At 46.4% G+C, this 20,133-nt stretch overlaps 2 protein-coding genes across 2 annotated transcripts; both read right to left on the reverse strand.

The window, feature by feature from the left end:
- Positions 1-8,470: 8,470 nt before the first annotated feature.
- LOC136460757 (ABC transporter G family member 36-like) lies at positions 8,471-9,404 on the reverse strand. Its single transcript, XM_066460337.1, has 2 exons — positions 9,222-9,404; positions 8,471-8,707 (listed from the first exon to the last, which is right to left on the reverse strand). Exons 1-2 carry the CDS (start codon positions 9,402-9,404, stop codon positions 8,471-8,473), a joined length of 420 nt encoding a protein of 139 aa, XP_066316434.1.
- Positions 9,405-11,115: 1,711 nt separating this feature from the next.
- On the reverse strand, positions 11,116-19,435 carry LOC136456218 (ABC transporter G family member 37-like). The gene is given in 21 exon segments (XM_066456005.1): positions 11,116-11,726; positions 11,844-12,098; positions 12,211-12,382; positions 12,483-12,710; positions 12,802-12,935; positions 13,026-13,109; positions 13,205-13,495; positions 13,586-13,918; positions 14,004-14,257; positions 14,366-14,516; positions 14,597-14,700; positions 14,812-14,972; positions 15,127-15,440; positions 15,528-15,809; positions 15,896-16,197; positions 16,316-16,406; positions 16,499-16,552; positions 16,716-16,792; positions 16,884-17,043; positions 17,045-17,218; positions 18,797-19,435. Coding segments are annotated over 21 exon segments (4,356 nt in total). The 5' UTR covers positions 19,265-19,435; the 3' UTR covers positions 11,116-11,459.
- Between the last annotated feature and the right edge of the window lie 698 nt (positions 19,436-20,133).

The following is a 20,133-nucleotide window of genomic DNA, read 5'->3' on the forward strand; positions in this document are numbered from 1 at the left end:
AGGTTGCCCACGATGGCAGCGGTGGGCGAGGGGCCTAGGTGGCGGCGGCGGCGAAGCAGTAGAGGAAGAGCGGGCGGTAGGCGAGCATGAGAGGGGGGAGGGCGAGGTGGCTAAGTAGGGGCATAGGCGGCGCTGAGCAGGGAGGACCGCATCCTCCGACATCGACAAGCTCGCTTTGAGAAGGGATGGCCGTAGGTGACAACAAGGCTACACGGCGTGCGGGAGGTAGCTGCGAGCGCCACCGCAGATGGCGACCAGGCGGCGCGGTGTGGGGAGGGAGCTACGAGGGGCAAGCACCACCCCCAATGAGGCATCTGCGAGCGTCGGTGCGGAGAGAGAGGTGAACGGGATGAGTGGTGTTGGGAAGAAGAGGATAGACGCGTCAGTGGCAGTGCAGGTGGGGACACATGGGCATGGATGGTGGGCCTGCGGGAGCGTCCGACGATTTGTGCTCACGTCGGACGTAAGATGCGTATAATTCCATCGCTGTCCCGATGGCTTTTCATTTTGAGAACAAAAGAATGTTACTTTTCTCTCTCTTCTTCCTCTCTTAAATTTTATTTATTACATGGCAATGTTATAAATTTATGGAAGAAAATATTACTCCCTCAATTCCAATTATAAGTCGTTTTGGTTTTTCTCGATACATTGATTTGATTATGTATCTAGATATTGTGTATATCTAAGTGCATAGTAAAACTTATACAACAGAACCAGTTTAGATGAGCTGTCCTCCTCTCCCCTCTCTTGGCCCCACCTGTCAGCTCAAAGTGGAGTTTCCAAGATGCCAGGTTCAGCTCCCTCCCCATCTCACTCTCTCACTCTCATCCCTCTCCCTCTCTCTCTACCAAATGGAAAAAACAAGAACTAGAGAGAGAAAGGAAGAGAAGGAAAAGAAAAAGAAGAGGAAAAAAAGATTAAGCCAAGGTCAAGCACCATCAGCTCAAGGAGAAGGTCAAGACCATCAACTCTATCTTCATCGTTGGGCGAGCTCAAGAAAAATCCCCCATTTTCTTCTGTAATGCCATTCCAAAACCCTTACTCTTGATTTCATCTTGCTTGCGTTGAAGATGAAGGTGCTAGCTACTCAATCCATCTCAAGTGTAAGTGTTGATATTTAATAGTGACACTTGTAATTTAGAAAGAATATATATATATATATATATATATATATATATATATATATATATATATATATATATTTGAGAAGCTCTACAAGCGCACAAATATACCATTGTAGCACTTCACCTGGGAGTATTTCATGTATCGTTATTTACGTTTTTACCTCAGGGGAGGACTGACAAAGGAAATATATTGATAACTTATACTTATGATGGATGAGCCAACCAACCTTCTACTCTAAACAGGGGTAAATCAAGAGATATGCTAATATATAAATATATGATAAATGTAACACTCATAGTACACCATAAGATAGCGATAGCAAGACTAAGTAGATACAATAGAGAAACTAATTCCTAGGTTATTCTAGTTACAAGTCAAAACATATATTGATGTGCATATATACTTAGTAATCATAGCAAAAGATTTACTTCACATCTACATATAAGGGACATTACTAAGGAAGATCAAGAACAAAGCCTGACTTCCTTCGCAACCAGGTACTACTTGGCCTACAAACGGGAGGTGGACTACAAAGGACTCAACGAGTATGTCACTCTCACGATCTACCACATGATCCGGAATGTAGGGTGCATCTGTAGGTAAATAACGTATAAGCACCACGCTTGCACAATGTCGACCACTCACCCCGTACGTACATAAGAGTGAGCGCTTTACGAACTTATGCATAAACACAATGATAACTCTAGCTATACCAAGCATATAATCAAAGTAAACTGTAAACATAATAACTAAGAATAGGAAGCAACACCAGGTTTTAATGACTCTTTCACATGTACTTGCAGTCTTCTAGGACTCATATACACGTATCAAAATAGTACGTATTATATATGCTTAAGTCAGCAGCAACGCACGTGGTATTTCCTTGACTTCTCCAACTGATCCTTTGCAAGGGGCTACAAGCTTACAAATTTTACTGGTAGATGTGTGAAATATTCTTTACAAAATACTACGCCATCATCCTCCCTGGATCAAAGAATTAAGGGGCTGAAGAAGGAGCTGGAGCAATGTCGGCGGGGGAGTTTTAGTGAACAGATTGCTAGAGAACGGGTGCTGAGGTACAAACTTGACAAGGCAGAAGAGCAAAAAGGCCTATATTGGAAACAACGTGCACATGTGAAATGGATGATGTTTGGTGATAGAAACACGGCGTTCTTCCATGCTTCTTGCTCAGAAAGGAGGAGGAAAAGTAAGATAGGAAACCTTAGAAAGGAGGATGGGAGTTGGGTGGAGAATGAAGTAGAGAAGAGGGCTTTTATTACTAACTACTTTTCAGGGCCGCGTTTAGTTCATCAGCCGATTTGGCGCCGCCCAAAACACAGGTGCACTGTTGCTACAGTATCATTTTGTTTTTATTTGGTAATAATTGTCCAATCGTTAACTAATTAGGCTCAAAACGTTCGTCTCGCAGAGTACAACCAAACTGTGTAATTAGTTTTTGATTTCGTCAACATTTAGTACTCCATGCATGTACCGCAAATTTGATGTGACGGGAAATCTTCTTTTTGCATAGTACCAAATTCTGGAAATGGGGGAACTAAACAATGCCCAGGTCATCTGGCAACCAAAACTCCCAACGGTTGCTGGACTGTGTTGAGAATAAAGGTACTAGTGACATGAATAATAAATTGCTGGAGTTCACAAGGGAGGAGGTGGTTGCTGCCCTGAAATCGATTGGGAACTTGAAGGCCCCTGGACCGGATGGTTTGCCGGCCTTGTTCTACAAGGAATATTGGGACATTGCTGGAGACGAAGTGGTCACGGAGGTCCTGAATTTTCTGGGGGGTAGCCCGATGCCCGAGAAATGGAACAATACTACAATTGTGCTGATTCCAAAGGTGCGTAAACCTGAGCATATCAAAGACTTGAGACCGATAAGTTTGTGCAACGTTATTTATAAGCTTGTCTCAGAAGCTTTGGCAAATAGATTAAAGAGAATTCTACTGGATGTTGTGTCGCAGTCACAAAGTGCTTTTGTCCCGGGCTGCTTAATAACGGATAATATTCTTTTGGTCCTTCGCTTGTCTTATAATCCGTACTTTTCAGCTTGTTTTTTTAGCCGGAATAGTATTTTCTCTTACAATAAATCAGCCAAAATAGTATTTCAGCTTATTTTTTTAGCGAAGCAAATGGGGCCAAGGGCTACACACTTCCTCAAGCAAAGGAAAAAGGGAAAGGTGGGCTATGCTGCAATTAAATTGGATATGAGTAAGGCATATGACAGGATTGAGTGGCACTTTTTACGGGATATTATGCAAGAGAAAATTTCTTATTTGGTCCTGATTGAAACTTGCCTTTCTCTTTTGACCTTGAAATAAATTTTCTTATCTATTTAGCCTCACTTGAACTTTTGATTTCTAATCTGGCCTTACCATCACCACTGTCCAAGTTGATCAAGATTGACTTGTCAGATTTTTGTTAAACTGACAAAAATGTCCCTGGTATATTACAGGGCCCAAGGAGTCAGGCATGTCTCTCCTTCTCCTTCATGTCATCTCCTCCATCTATCCCGTCTCCCACCCTGATCCAGATTCAGTGACTTTGTTTGAGCAAGTCACGCTGTAACTTTCCCGCCATCTCGTCCGTCCGTTTTGCATCCGATGGCGCTAAGTGATGGCCGTCCATTCTTTCCTCACTCGTCTGCTTACAGGGCGCGAAGAGCGGGCGGTGCTTGGCGACGGACTCGGCGACGCCCTCACGCCCACGCCCACTCCCACGCAACGCAGGCGCCACCATCCTCGGCACGGCCTCGGCTCCTAGACACCGTCCTGGCCTACGCCCGACGATCTGCTCGCCATGCCGCGGCCCTCCACGACGCCACAATCTCCTCGTGCTCGCGGATGCGCTGCACGTTCGAGTCGACAGTGCTCCTCGACGCTGCGCTGGGCACGCCGCAGGCGCCACCTCCTCTGCTCTGTGACCCCGACACGCCGGAGGACCTCCTCTGCTCCGGGGCGCCGGCAGCATAGGCAAGACCGATGATGGCGCTCAACCACATCTCCAAGTCTGGCTCTACAACAACGTCCGAGGAGTCCGTGTCGCAGCTGCTCACGCACATGAAGCTTCTTCATCCCGGTGCTGCGCGCGCGCGTCGATCTGCTCGAGTCGGTCGGCGTGCTCCTGTACGACGCCACGCTCCGGGACGGCAAGCTGCTGGGGCCGAGCTGGCGCCCACAGGGCGGCGTTCGGTTCAGGGAGATTGTCGGCGCGCACCGCACGTATCCAGCAGCTCCGCGGCCGCGTCGTCGTCGGCGATGGGGTGCGGCGTCGACTACTACGCCCTCCTCGGGGTGGAGCGTGTTCGTGTCCCTGTTCTTCAGGGACCGCACAGCATCCAAACTCCTGAGGGAGGTCGTGCCCATGTTTCTGCCCTTCATCTGGAGCACTTGCGGGCTACACGTGGGGCTCACACGGGTGAGGCTTGGCGCGGATGGTGAGGTTCACGTTCCTAAACCGAAGCACGGACTGACGGACACGGTGGGGCTAGCCAGGACGTCCTGTCCAGCATACCGTGCGGCAGCGTCCAGGCGAAGGATGGGCAAGTGCGAGGAAGAAGACCGTCTTAGACCCCTCCGCAGCGTCCCGACTTAGCTTCCTCCATGGCTATACGTGCAAGCTTTTCTCTCCTCCACGACGCGTGGGCGCGGCGCGAGTGTCCTGCAGACGCACGGTGCAGCGCGAGTGGCCTGTAGCAGGACAGGAGGACACGGCGGGGGCTCGACGCAAGTGTCCTATAGCACACGAGGCGACGCGAATGGCCTGCAGTGGCGCTGCGGCGCCGCGCTAGAGGCTTGCGGCGGATCGGCATGGGAGGTGTCTGCGTGGGACTGAAAGGTGCCCGCTCCAGGTGAACTTCCAGCTGTAGCCGAGCTTCAACTTTCGCTCGTGCCTGCCACGGCCGCCAGGCGCAAGCGGCAGGCTCTGTGGGAGACGCGGCTTTGCCAGGGGCCGCGTGCGGCAGGCAGCGGTGGTGGAGTCCAGACCGAGCGGAGATTGTGTGTTTTTTTTTTTGCGATGGTTGTGGAAAGGAAAGCGTGTTGCTTTTTTCCATGGCCCTGGAACCGTTGCTGGTATTGTGATGCAAACGCTACTATAAACAACTTTAAGCAGGCAAATTAGCATGGAACAATCAAGCACCAAACCCCACAAATGGTCTTTGGTTCCTCATAATATTTGAGGGGTAAGTTGGTCATTTCATGTACCACTTAATGCCGTTAGAGGCCACGGCTGACGGTAAGGCCAGATTAGAAATCAAAAGTTCAAGTGAGGCCAAATAGATAATAAAATTTATTTTAGGGACCAAATAAGAAAAGCAAGTTTCAATCAGGGCCAAATAAGAAATTATCTCATTATGCAAAGGCTTGGCTTTGATGGGAGATGGGTTAATTTGGTGACGAAATGTGTTACAATGGTGAAATACCGAATAAGAGAGGGGAATTAACTGAGGAATTTGTTCCAGAGAGGGGACTGCGGCAGGGTGATCCAATATCACCGTATTTATTTCTCTTGTGCGCGGAAGGCTTCTCATCGCTGTTAGCAAGGGCTGAGCTGGAGGGTAAAATTGGTGGGGTTCGGATCTGCAGGTCTGCTCCATCGATTTCCCACCTCCTTTTTGCAGACGACTCATTGAAATCTGTTCGTTTGGCTGTGGCGTGTCACAAACGACCATAAATTTCTAACCGAAATAGTATTTTTCTCTCACACGAACCAGAAACAGCCTGCTTATGTCGGGCTACAGAGGAGGAGGCGGGCCACTTGAGGGAGCTGTTGGGCTGGGCATATACGAATCCTGCTCAGGTCAAGTAATCAATGTAGCGAAGTCCACTGTCCTGTTTAGTCCTAATACCGGTAGCTTTCAAAAAAGACGGGTCCGTGAGATCCTGAATATTCGCTCGGACACAAGGACTGAGAAGTATCTGGGCTTACCAGTGTCAGTTGGAAAATCAAGAACCAGCACATTTGCTTATTTGAAAGAGAGAGTTTGGCAACGAATCCAAGGGTGGAAGGAAAAGTTGCTCACAAAAGCAGGCAAACAAATAATGATTAAAGCCATCGCGCAAGCAATCGCAGTCTTTGCTATGGGTTGTTTCGATATAACAAAGGAGATGTGTAATCAAATAAGGGGGTGTTTGGTTGCACTCCTAAATTTTAGTCGTTATCCCATCGAATGTTTAGACACATGCATTGAGTATTAAATATAGACTAATTACATAGTTTGCGACTAATTTGCGAGACGAATCTTTTAAGCCTAATTAGTCCATGATTTGATAATGGTTGCTACAGTAAATATGTGCTAGTGACAGATTAATTAGACTTAAAAAATTCGTCTCGTGGAGTACTGACGGATTATATAATTTAGTTTTTTTATTAGTATCCGAATACCTCATGTAACATTCTTCCGACATACCTCCTAAATTTTAGTCACTGAATCCAAACACCCCCTAAGTGCAATGATAGCCAAGTACTGGTGGAGTAATCAAGACAAGGAGAAGTGTACGCACTGCGTGAGTTGGGAAAAATTAGTTGCATCAAAATCAGATGGCGGCTTGGGATTTAGGGATCTCTATTCTTTCAACATGGCGGTGCTCGCTAAGCAAGGGTGGAGATTGATCGAAAACCAGGAATCCCTCTGCGCAAGGATTTTAAAGGCCAAATACTATCCAAACACAGATTTTTTTACAAGCCAAAGTTCGAGATGAATGCTCTTACACATGGCGTAGTATTATGCAAGGGCAGGAAGTTTTGAAGGGGGTGATCTGGAGGGTGGGCTGTGGCGGGCAAATCTCCATATGGTCAGACCCATGGCTTCCACGTGATGTGACGCGAAGGCCAATTACACCAAGGAGGGGAAATATTCTGCACCGTGTGGATGAGCTGATTGATCCAGTGACTGAAAGTTGTGACGTCCAGCTTCTTGCACAAACATTTTGGGGAAGAGGACGTCCAAGTAATCAGATCACTGCCTGTGCACACGGAGATGGATGATGTAGTAGGTTGGCATTACGACAGCAAAGGTCGTTTCTCAGTCAAATCGGCCTATAAAGTGCATCGGGCTAGCGAATAAAGGAGAATGCAGAAAGCTAGGCCGGAAGCAGCTGAAGGAAGTGGAGGGAAGGATGACCTGTGGCAGAAACTATGGAAGGTTGATTGTCCACCGAAGATCCGGCACTTTTCTGTGGCGACTCGGACACAATACGGTGGCGCTGAGGAGGACCTTACAGCAATGGGGCATGAAAATTGAGACAAGCTGCTGCCTATGCCGGAGATTAGACGAGGACGGCGGTCATTTGTTTATGAAATGCAAGGAGGTGAGGAAAGTTTGGAGGGAGTAAAATTTGGAGGCGATGCGATGTCAACTAGCTGAATTTACCTCACCAAAAGGAATGCTACGCTTTATCCTAAAGCTGGAGCCTAAAACACAGCTTACTGTAATACTGCTGCTGTGGCTCTGGTGGGATGAACGGAACAAGTTTAGAGAAGAGGGAAGAAGAAGATCGGCTCTGGAAGTAGCATATGTGACTTGCAGCATTGGCGGACAGAGTTCAGACAAAGGGCACCCAAACTCCGTTGTCGGATTTCCGTCAGTGCCTGAAATGGGACAAACCACAGCAAGGAGCACTTAAAGTAAATTCCGATGGGGCATATGATAGTGCAACTGGCTCGGGCAGTTGGGGCTTTATAATTCGTGATGATCAGGGCCTTATGGTGATGGTGGGCGCAGGCAAGGAACAATTCCTACAGAGCGCTTTTCATGCGGAGCTGCTGGGCTGCTTGGCCGGCCTGAAAACTGCAGTGCAGTTGGGAATACGCAGAGTAGTGCTGGAGACGGATGCCTCTCTTGTCAAGGCGGCCCTGGAGGACGATGCTTACCGACTGTCGACCATAAGCGGGTTTACTACTGAACTTCGGCTGTTGCTGATGACGGAGTTTGTAAGTAGCAAAACTAGCGTGTGTTCGAGATCATGTAATAAAGTAGCAGATGCCATTGCGGCGTTTGGGTGTAGGGGTGCAAGTGATGTGCCAATCACTTGGGACTTTGTACCTTAATTTGTTGAGGACCTGGTGACCAGCGAGCTTGCTGTGTCTAATGAGTAATGAATCCTGCGGTTCAAAAAAAAGAAAAGGAGCACAACACCCTCTCAAAAAAAAAGAGCACAATAACTTCTATCTAGTATAACTTTAACTAATCAACGAATCCATAGATATGGCGGAGTCTCTCAATATACACAGTCAAATTAACTTGCACTACCCAAAAAATGCGAAATCCATTGTCCAGGAGGTGATTTTCCCAGCTCCTATCGTCATTATCTTTTCTGGAAGTTGAGCTTCAGGATGGCAAAGCCAAACAGGGCCGCACCGCGAATGCCACCACCACGGCTGCCACCCTCCCCAGCCAGCTGTGCTTGAAGCCGAAGTAGTCCTCGACGAACTGTGACACCACCACGGTCCTGTTGCCGTCGTCCATAGGAGTCATGACGTCACCGAACTGTGACACCACCAGCCCATACAAGCGTCCAGCCTCGGGGCATATCCAGCAGTACCACCTCCACCAGATCGGTACTTTCTGAAAGTAGCGCGACCGTGGTGGTGTCACAGTTCGTCGAGGACTACTTCGGCTTCAAGCACAGATGGCTGGGGAGGGTGGATCTCGTCGAGGAGGAACCGGGCGGTAGTGGGATTCATGGTGCTAGACCGAGAATCGACTTGTTAGCAGCACACGATCTAGAGGATGAACTCAGATCACTCCAACTCCAAATCAATCAGCACACGTAATAATATCCGATACAATAAGAGATAGAATCAAGGGAAGGCAGCAAGGAGGGGAATTAAGGTGCTAGGAAGAAGTTACTAGAAGGATCTAGAAAAGGAAATCTAGGTACAAGAGGAAGGAACTTGAGGAAGAAGATGAACAGTAATAGCGAAAGGAAAGATAATCTGCTGGTATTGGATAATTTGTTCGATGTCGTGCTTCTGGCCTACTCGTTCCCTTATATAGCCAGAAGCCCCCAAGCCACCTGTGCCAGCCTAGCATGGCCCCACATGACAGGCCGTTCCTAACATTTTGCTGCTTTGGAAACGGTAGACAAAAGTTGCAGGGAGGGGGCAGGCCTGATGATGAACCCGGAGAAGAGGTTCCAGATGGCGTAGAATCCCGAGGAGACGATCGAGGCGATGGCGTAGAATGTGAAGTAGAGCAGCGTGAAGTACGCAAAGAAGAGGTACCAGAAGAACTTGGCAGCCGTCCACTCGAACCCGATCATGGAGTACACTATGACACTGTATAGAATATCCTAAACCAGTGCGTATGGGAGCTCAATGACAACCTGCGAGGAGACAAATTGATCAGAGCAGTGCCCTGCTCTCTAGAACCAGAAAATTGCATATGGGAAATGGGAAGAGTTTTAAGCTGTTGTTTAGGTGGAAGGCCGAGGTAATGAAGCGGAGGCCCGGGAGTGTCGTGGAAATTGAGGTACTTGAGGTGGATGGTGAAGTATATTTTCACCATTTTTTCTGTGCTCTTAAACCATGCATTGATGGTTTCTTGGAAGGTTGTAGGCCTCATTTGAGCATAGATGCTACAACACTTAATGGAAGGTGGAATGGCCACTTGGTCGCAGCTATAGCAGTTGATGGTCACAATTAGATGTATCCAGTCGCTTATGGCTTCATAGCTTCTGAAACAACAAACAACTGGACTTGGTCATGGAACAATTAAAGAAGGCAATAGGTAATCCTCCACTCCTTGTTGTTTGTTCTGATGCTTGCAAGGGCTTAGAGAACGCAGTGAAGATTTGTTTTCCTAAATGCAAAGCAAAGAGAATGCTTTTATCATCTTGTGAGAAATTTTCAGAAGAGGTACAGAGGGTTCGGCCAAATATATCCTGCGGCAAGGGCTTACAGAGAAGACATATTCTATGACAATATAGCAAAAATAGGTAAGTGAATCATCAGAAACAGTGAAATGGTTACAGACCAATCATAAGCTATTATGGTATAGGTGTGCTTTCAATCTAGAAATTAAATGTGACTACATCACTAGTAATATTGCATAGTCATTTAAAAACCGGACTAGAGAAGAAATACTACGGGATAGTCCAGAAAGGGTCACTACAAGGTAAGGAATACTAACACATTTAGCATATACTAATTCTTTCCATATATCTAATTGTCGTACCGTATTTCTGTAGCAGCAAGCTTGCGTTCTTGTTAGGAGAGGCACCTCTTCACAAACCGACACCACTGGTCCTGTGAGGATGCCTTCTGCGGCTGCACCAAAAAAGATGACTCCAAAGAGAAAGCTACCTATTAGATGAATTATTTTAGCTGTGATGAGATGTAAACTCATGCTTTATTTTATATGACTTGGATCTCGTTTGGAACAAAATTATGGTTTTGTGAGATGAACTCGTTTATGCTAAATTCGTGGATTTATGAGATGAGCTCATTTGTGCTAAATTCATGGTTTTATCTATTACTTGTTATTGCATATGTCTCATTTTTTATAATTTTATTTTTATTATATATTAATCTGTACATATGGCTCAGCCGGCAGCCAGCCATGCCCAGCCGGCGGCCAGCCAGCCCAGGCAAGACAACAAGGCCAGCCACTGGCCTACCAACGTGAGCAGCACCAGCACCCACATCTACGTGAATATAGCAGAAGGGCAAAAGGGTCAGATTAGGCTCCAAATGCATGTATTAAGATTAAGAAAGAGATGAAATACACATGATGTCATGAAAATAAGAGTCCAACGTTTCAAGGGTTATTTTTCCAAAGTCGATGTTTGTAGTCCTAAATCTGCGAAGCGCGTTGTTTGGAGTCTCAAATATGCAATTTTCTCGTCTAATCGGTTGCTGCAAATGCAGTTGCACTTACACGAGCAATGCTCAACAGGCTACAGAGCTCGCCGTACTGTAAACTCCATGGAGGCATGAGGTACCAATCTGACATTCTCAAGACATCTATAGAGGTACTTGGTCAAAATTCTGCTCCCACTGATTCATCAGAATGACAGTATACGGTTTACATTCTCTGAGAAGCGCTCCGTGCCTTATGACAGGTATCAGCTACAGCTGGTCAGGGTAGCGGGAGGCTCAACTCTTTACAAGGCAAGGCTTTTGTTTGTTGCCTATACAACTTCTGGTGTTTCTATACGCTTGAAATACAAAATAAACTCTATATTACCATTTACACGATAGCTACTTAGTCTAATCGATGGGCAGTAGATGCTATGCTACACGCACAGCAGGCATGCTGTCCAGGCACTGCCCAATAAACGAATGCAAAAATTACCAGTGGCCTGGGCCTCCTGTCCTCATCTCTTCTGGAAGTTGAACTTCATGATGGCAAAACTGAACAGGAACGCGAAGAACACGGTCAGCCCAACGTGCACCACTGCGACAACCCACAGGAAGTCGTGACGGAAGCCGAAGTAATCCTCGATAAACTGCGCCACGGTCTGGCCTGTCACTGAGTCATCAAGCGGACGGATGATGTCGCCGAACTGGGAGGCAACCAATCCGTAGAGGGTCCATGCGACTGGGCAGACCCAGCTGTACCACCTCCACCAGATAGGCAGTTTCTGAAGGAAAAAAAATGAGCGCATCATGAGTAAATAAGAAATCTGTGAAGTGTTCAGGTCTGAACACAACAAGGAATGGAAAATGGAAAATGCAAAACCAAGAGGAGAGTTACTTACAGGTCGGGGGATTAGATACCCTGAGAAGAGGTTCCAGATGTTGTAGAATGCCGATGAGATGATGGCTGCTATGCTTTCGTTCGGAGTCAAGCTGACGGCCATCATGCCATAGAACGTGAAGTAAAGCAGTGTGAAGTACATGAAGAACAGGTACCAGAGGAACTTGGCAACAGTCCACTCAAATCCAATCATTGAATAGACTAACACTCCATATAGCAAAGTCTGGACAAAGATATAAGGAAATTCAATCGCGACCTGCAAAAAAACAAGGCAAAATCGTTAGGTTCTTGGGCCAAAAGAATTCAGATTTCATCCTTCACGTCCACAAGCTTGGTACTACAATGGTGAAGAGAGTAACACAAATTACCTGTCCAAATGCATACGGGAAAGCTGAATACATGCCCGCTGCTCGTTCTCGGTAGAAGACTGTTCGCTCCACCACCACCACTGGTTGAACCGAACCAGAGTTCTGAATTCCAATGTATATAACTGCTGCGTACATGGATCCCATGGCATTGAACAGATCCTGTTGTTTTTTACTGCACCAAAGACACGAGTAAGGCGTTAGAAAATATACTTCATGGTGTAGCTATTATTGCCTTACAGATCTGCAGATAGAATAAAAGTTAGATGATATACATTTTTCGTCCAAGGTCCCAGAACATGGTTCCAAACATGAGCGCAATGACGATGGTGAACAGTAACCTAACTGCTGTGTAAGATGGGTTCCTCCAATATGACTTTTTCTGCTTCCAGAAGCAAGCTAGGCACTGAGTAAAGAACGATCTGGAGTACTGTGTAGGGAAATTCAGATCACTAGAGCCAGGAGGTGGTGTGCTCAGCTCCTCTATGAGTGCCTTGTTCCTTCTGAAATAATGAAAATGAAAATCAGTTAGATTAATCTTTCAAAGACACCTATCCTCGGCTTTGGTTCTGCATTGCATGCCAGGAGGCTTACTGGTATAATTCTGATTGCCTGTAGATTTCACTAAAATCAACCCCAAGGATCTCTTCTTGAGAACTAGAGGTCACTTCCAGCATCCATGTGGCTGGGTTATATCCATCCTTTATCTTGCTAATACCTTCAATTCCCTGAACAAATAATAGGATTTTTCATTTGGTTTAGCAGGCAATTGGGGTTAAAACATGCAGTGATAACCGTTCATTTACTTCTCTTCTCACCTCAAAGTATTCAATCAATTTTGACGAGTTCTGGCCCACTGGACCAACATATATCTCTTCTCCACCTCTCTTCATTAAGAAAAGCTGTAATTCAGACATAAACAAACAGTCAATATATGATCTTGTCTAACAATATCACCCGCTCTTACACACAGACAAGAACAAGAAGAATCAGTCACCTCATCAAATGCTTCAAATATGTCAATGCTTGGCTGGTGAATGGTGCAAACGACAGTCCTTCCAGTATTGACAGTGTTCCTTACAGTCCTCATCACAATTGCAGCTGCACGAGCATCAAGGCCGGAGGTTGGCTCATCCATGAAAACGATCGAAGGGTTGGCAACAAGCTCCACAGCAATAGTTAGCCTCTTGCGTTGCTCAGTTGACAGGCCACTCACTCCAGGAAGCCCAACAAGTGCACCCCTCAGTGATGTGAGCTCTACAAGATCCATGACCTCCTCAATGAACATCTGTTATGATGAAGTTTAGCAGATAAGATCTACAATCAGTTAAGGAGAAAAAATCCAAGACCTGATTATTTGCTTGTATTTGTTACTAACCTTTCTTGTTTCTAAGTTGACATCTAAAGGAAGGCGTAGCCATGCAGAAAATAGGAGCGACTCATACACTGTTACATGTGGAGAATGAATATCATTTTGCTCACAGTATCCTGATATGCGTGCAAACGTCTCTTGCTTCTTTGGATATCCTGAGATGGTAATATCTCCCTCAATATAGCCCCCAGTCTTTCTGCCAGCTAAGACATCCATAAGGGTGGTCTTTCCAGCACCACTAACACCCATCAATGCAGTTAGGACTCCTGGCCTAAAAGAACCACTAACACCCTTCAAAAGAAGCAAACGATCTTCTGTCACTCCTTGTGCTTTCATCGCCTGCGTGTAAAAAAATATGATCAGGTAAGAAATCTTGGATATGTCGTATATTTTTGTATTTCAACTTCATGGAAAAGAAAATTACCTCTGGCATGTCCACCGAGTATCTTATGTCATTAAAGGTAAGTGACAATGGTGGAAATGGGAGTGCCATTCCTTTCCTGTTCTGACTAGAATCCTCACTGCTATGCACAGAGTTTTGGCCAACGCTGTGGGACAGCTCCAACTCCTGCCTCCTAGATTTCTTTTCCTTATGGCCCTCTATGACTTCACCAGTTAGGTTGGCATGTTTTTCTTTCAATTCATCTTCAGACATTGATCCATGGGAATCAGTGAATGCTGTCAGAAAAAGCAAGTGGCTACAGTTACAATCTTTTAACTCAAATCACTGAATCTCTAATTTTGGCTGTTATATACATAAAAAATATGTCTTATAAATATGCTTACGACTCAAAACCGCAAGAGCTACAGTGTAGAGCAGGTTGAAGAGGAGAGTATATCCAACCAAGGCACCGAGCCCAATCCAATACCACTTAGCTTCAGTAAAGACGCCGCGATTTCGAAGAACAACAATTCCCACGGTTGTTCCATTTTGAATCTGTACCAAGAAAACACATGTTAGTTTTTCTATTTACCATGTTGTTAATCCTTCTGCTGCTCAAGATATGGTGTACTTACTTTGCTCCAACTGAGCCCCAAAAATTCATTTGTTGAAATGGCATTCTGTGCATATGATAGAGGAGAGATCCAGTAACCCCAAATCCACCATTTCTTCACATCAGCTGGAAAAGAGAGACATAAGTCAAGATAAACATATAGATGAGAACATCATTCATTATTTTGAAAGAAACAAGAACATCGATCATGTTATCACGGAAAGTTGAGTTACTTACGTCTTGCAAGTATAAAGCCACCCAGTGTTTGAAAAGCCAACAGTGCTAAGGGGCCAAAGGTATGAGACACAACCATGTCTCTTCCAATTCCAGCAATGAAGCGGAAAAGAGCAGATGACATCTGATTGAGTGCAAGGAGCAGCAGATACTGCTTAAAGAACCTGATGACAAACAATCGCTCAGACTTCATATAACAAACTTATTTATCATTCAATGTTCAATTTGATTATTTCTAATTAGAAACAATTAAATGTCATGAAAGGAGCATATTTCATGGATTCCGAGACATAAGACATGTGTTCTAATGCATCTTACCTGATCACACTGGGATCAAATCCAATGACATAGTATGTGGTGAAAACATAAACCCCAACTTCCAAAAATGTGATAGGGATCTGAAGAATCCATGACGGTATGGTGTAGGCCCATGCAGGGAAGAAGAGAAGATCCCTCTGCTTGAAGAAAACCGGAAGCTTCATGACAGTCATGGCAAGCTCTGCGAAACCATTGAACATGATTGTGTCGAGGGCAAAGAAGAGTGCTCCCATGTAGATGCCTCCATAAGATTCTTCTCGTTTCATATTGGTACGGAAAAATGTGGTCATCACGATAAACGACATAACAGTAAGCTGCAACAATAATGGAAAAGTTCAGATTGAAGCCATCTAATCTGTACCTTAATAATCAGAATAAACATATAAAAAAATTGAGCTTACGTTAACAGACTTGAAAATATAAATAAATGCATTCCTCTTCATGAGTAGAAGCTCCCTATCAATAGTGGCTTTGAGCAACTCCTTCCTGCTGACACCAAACTTTGAAGTAGCTAGAGCAGCAGGGTGGCTCCGGGTCCTATCAAATGGCTCTGAAAGATCATTTTGTATGGACCGGCCCACGTGGAATGTACTGAATGCATCTGCAAATTTCTTCACAGGCACAAAACGGTATGGCCTGTCCTGCCGATACCAATACTGCCCCTGGTCTTTCCTTGATGTCACCTTTTGAATAAGTGAAACATATTAGTGCAGTTCGTCTTTAAAAATCAAAATCACTAGATGACAGGATTTATAGATGATGCACATACTTCCTGCAAGAAGTCAGCAACACCCTTTCTGGCAGGGCATCTGAAGCCCATGAACTCAAAGAACTCGAGCACATGTTCACGGGGGCCCTGGTATACAACATGCCCATCAGATAGGAGTATAATGTCATCGAACAAGTTGTATGTTTCAGGCGCTGGCTGGAGCAAGGAAATGACTGCAGTTCCATCAAGGATGTGGATAGTCTGCCTAAGTGAATTCACAATTTGGTATGTGGTTGAGCTGTCCAGTCCAGTGGATATCTCATCCATGAACAGAGCTCTTGCCGGACCAACAAGCATTTCACCTAAGTAGTGAAGACATAAGGATGTTAGAACGTGTTTTCGAGTGTTTTACAGTAAAATACAAAATTTAGGGGAAAAAAAAAGGATGCCATGGGTTTGTATTTTGATCATTGCTTGTACCTGTTGTGACACGCTTTCGTTGACCACCAGAAATACCCCTCATCATTTCATTTCCTACCACCGTATCAGCACACACTTCCAAGCCTAATATCTGCAGGTATAAATAGGCAAGCAGCAGGTATGATATCTCAATTTCGTGATAACAGTAGTCATCTTTGTTGTGTTACAGCTAGCAGACTGTACCTTCAGTATGTAGTCTGTAACAATACTGGATTCTTGCCCACCCATAGCTGAGGCCTACAGAAGTTTATAGTTAAATAGCTGTTACCAAGTTGCAAATAAACAGGTAGGAGGTGACATATATGACTGTCCACATTAAGTGCTGAAACATTCCTGTTTTATACTTGCATAAATAGTTTTATCAAGCACAGAATGCTCTTAAAATGTGTAACAGCCTCACCTTCATATAGACATCAATATCATGATCTGGCTTGATGTTCGCTGCCTTCTCCCTTCTCGCCAACTCAGTCAGCATTTCTACAGCAAGGCAAACAACAAAGCTTAGTACTAATCCAAGCGATGGCATAACCCATCCAATGGTCTGAAATAAACGAAACCACGCGCGTACCATATCTAGTGCCAACACCTTGGCAGCGCGCCGAGAAGGCCAAGGTCTCCCTCACAGTCATCTCCCCAATGTGGAGATCGTGCTGGCTTATGTAGGCCGCTGTCCTCTCCGGGACAAACTCTATCATCTCGTGCCCATTGTAGGTAACCTTCCCCTGAAACCCTGAGGTCCTTGTCGAGCTTCCCTGCCAATGCCAGGAGCAAGGTGGTCTTGCCTGATCCTGGGGGTCCCAGCAGCAGAGTCATCCTCCGGGGCTTGACGATCCCGCTGACGTCATGGAGGACGGTCATCGGCCGCTTCCTGCTGGGCAAGATGTGGAGCGCGTTCCCGATTGACTGGGAGGGAGAAACACCAAAGATACTTCCATTTTAGTACGGAAGGACGCATAAATTAGATGCTGCAGTGAACAATCACGCAGTCAGCAGCGACTAAGCAAGAAGCAAGTGGAGCACGCACGGAAGGTGCTCGAGGAAACGCCGCAAGAGGCCCTTTCCGGCGTCGCGGCCGAGCGCCCGCCATGATGGTTGTCACTCCTCGCGGTGTGGATGGAATGGAAACGCGACGGTCGGGACGGACAATGAGCGAGCAGGGGTAGGCGCCGCCGCTAGGAGGAGCGGCGGTGGCGGCTATGGGTGGTTGGTGGCGGCCTGGCGGGAGAGGTCGGGTGGAATGGAATCAACTTTGCCCCGAATTTTTTTTTTAGTAGATGGCAGTTAGTCAGTTAATTTCGGGGGAAAGGGTTCTGTGGACCACTGGGCCTGGTTGGAGTGGTTTGTAGCAGAATATTGGGCTTTTGTTGGGCTCCACTGAATCTGGTCCTTTTTTTTTAATCAATCTGGTCCTTTTGTTCAAAACATAAACTCAAGAAATTTGAAGCTGCTGTCAATCAAGAGAAATTAAAAAAAAAAGAAACTGGGAAAAAGGTTGTTGCCTTGTTCGTTAGCTTGATGCAGCTGTTGATGGGTGGCTAGCTTGCGAGAAGCCGGGATGTTTGAATGGTTGAACCCGTGGTTGGTGGCTTTATATTAACACTCAAATAAAGTAGCTTGAATGGTTTACGGGTTCACTGCAACTAGCATTAACACATAAATACTGTACACACCATCGTGGCGCGTCGCCTTCATTCCCACGAGGCAAATCGACATAGAATATCCGTTGCTCCGTCGTTGACCAGACCCAGAGACTGACAGCCGGAAAGGGTCACTGGCCGGTCAGTCTCACCTACCAGGTACCGTACGTACCCTGCTACCGACCGAGTAGGTGGGTGGTTGGATCCTGCTGTTAAAATTTAGAAGATGTGTCGGGAGGATGTTGTATGGGGTGTTTAGATACTAATAAAACAACAAATTACATAATCCGTCAGTACTTCACGAGATGAATTTTTTAAGCCTAATTAATCATTCATTAGCACATGTTACGGTAGCAAACTTTGACAAATCATGAACTAATTAGGTTTAAAAGATTCATCTCACAAATTAGTCGCAAACTATGTAATTAGTTTCGTAATTAGTCTATATTTAATACTCCATGCATGTGTCAAATATCCGATAGTACAACGATTAAAATTTAGGAGAGACAACCAAACGGCCCCCTAAGAACGCATGCAACTTGTCTTGCAACAAGAAAAGAAAAAAAAAAAGAAACGGCTATCTACCCCATCAGATGCCTTTCCCGCTCCGGCGTCGTCGCTGTCGACCACAAGCCACGTGACACATGCATGCACGCTTCGAGCCGCCGTACGTACGTCGTCGACACGTACAGTATATATAATTAAGAAGTGTTTGTTTAGAAAACTAAAATTATTAAAGGAAAAGGAAATCCGATGCAGTGAATGGCCGGATTATGGATCGATCATGAGACTTAATAAGCTCATCATGCATGCTTTGGCTGTATATACGCATGTAGGAGTGTACCTCGATGGTGTTGGTGACGGAGTTGATGAGCGTGGGTAGGCCCTGGTCGCCGACGTGCACCTGCGCCTGGACGTGCAGGTTCTCGTAGCGCACCTCGATGGTGGGGTAGTCGATGCCGACGCGGTCCATGCGCTCCTTGAGCTTGAGCAGGAAGCGCTCGTGGTCGTCGTCGGCGGCGCGGACGAGGCGCTCGATGAGGGCGCGGGACTCGCGGGCGCCCAGCCGCGCCACGTCCACCTCGGCCACCACCTTCGCGCCGCTGCCGTCGGCCTCGGGCAGCGCCAGGATGCCGCGCCGCACCCGGTCGAACGTGGGGAGACGCTCCAGCGCCGCCCACCGCAGCGCCTCCTCGTCGTCCTCCTCGCCCTGGAACCGAGCTGGGGACTGGCGCGAGAACACATCGTCCCCGCGACGCCACAGCGAGCTGTCGCGACGAAGGCTCGTCACCCGGTGGATCTCCCGGTCCATCTTCAATTCTTGATGGATCCGGCCGGCCGGCGGGCACGCACTACTTCTTCAGCTCCTAGCCAGCCAAAACTAATCTCCTTGTTGGATTATATCGGAGTTGATGTATATATGCCACAGCCTGCCTGCCTGCCTGCCTTTGGTAGGTGCCTAGGCTTTCGGATTTGCCTAGCTCTCTCTCTCCCTCCGCATGTATTGAGCTTCTTGCCGGAGGAGAAGAAGCTGCTATATATATGCGGAGGCCGTGGCTGTGCGAAGTTGGTGAGGACCAGCCACATCTAAACTCATTGTCAGCCTTGACCTTGACTCTGTCTCTCTGGCACATGCATATGCTACCTCAGCTTGGATATGCTGATGCTAGTTAGCTTCGACTTGGCACGGGCTGCTGCTGCCTGCTGATGCCTTTGATTACATTTGATTATTATTTATAGGAGCCTTAATTCAGTAAGCTATTCACGCGCTGTCTACACACCTGGCATCGCCGGCGAGTTTGTCTTGTCTTGTCGATCTGATCCAGCCATCACGCGCGCATGGAGGCGGTCAGCACCACCCGCACGGGCCCCACCGTCTGCGACAGGCCCCTGTTTTGTTTGTCTTATAATCCATATTTTTCAGTTTATTTTTTCAGCTGGGACAATGTTTTTCTCTCCCAACAAATCAGCCTCAGCCGGAATAGGATTTCGGTTTGTTTTTTTTTTTCCGAAGCGAACGGGGCTACTGTCTCATTCCTTCGTTCGGGGCTGCTTCCTCTCTTTGTTCACTGCAGCGGCAGCGGTTGGTGTTGGGTACCTCTGATGTGTGTGTCCGCTTGCGCGCTTGGCGGCTTGGGTCACTCGTTCATCCCGTACTATATTGCTATGCTCCATTGTTTT

This window comes from Miscanthus floridulus, chromosome 6 (genome assembly GCF_019320115.1).
Source record: "Miscanthus floridulus cultivar M001 chromosome 6, ASM1932011v1, whole genome shotgun sequence".
Taxonomy (NCBI): domain Eukaryota; kingdom Viridiplantae; phylum Streptophyta; class Magnoliopsida; order Poales; family Poaceae; genus Miscanthus; species Miscanthus floridulus.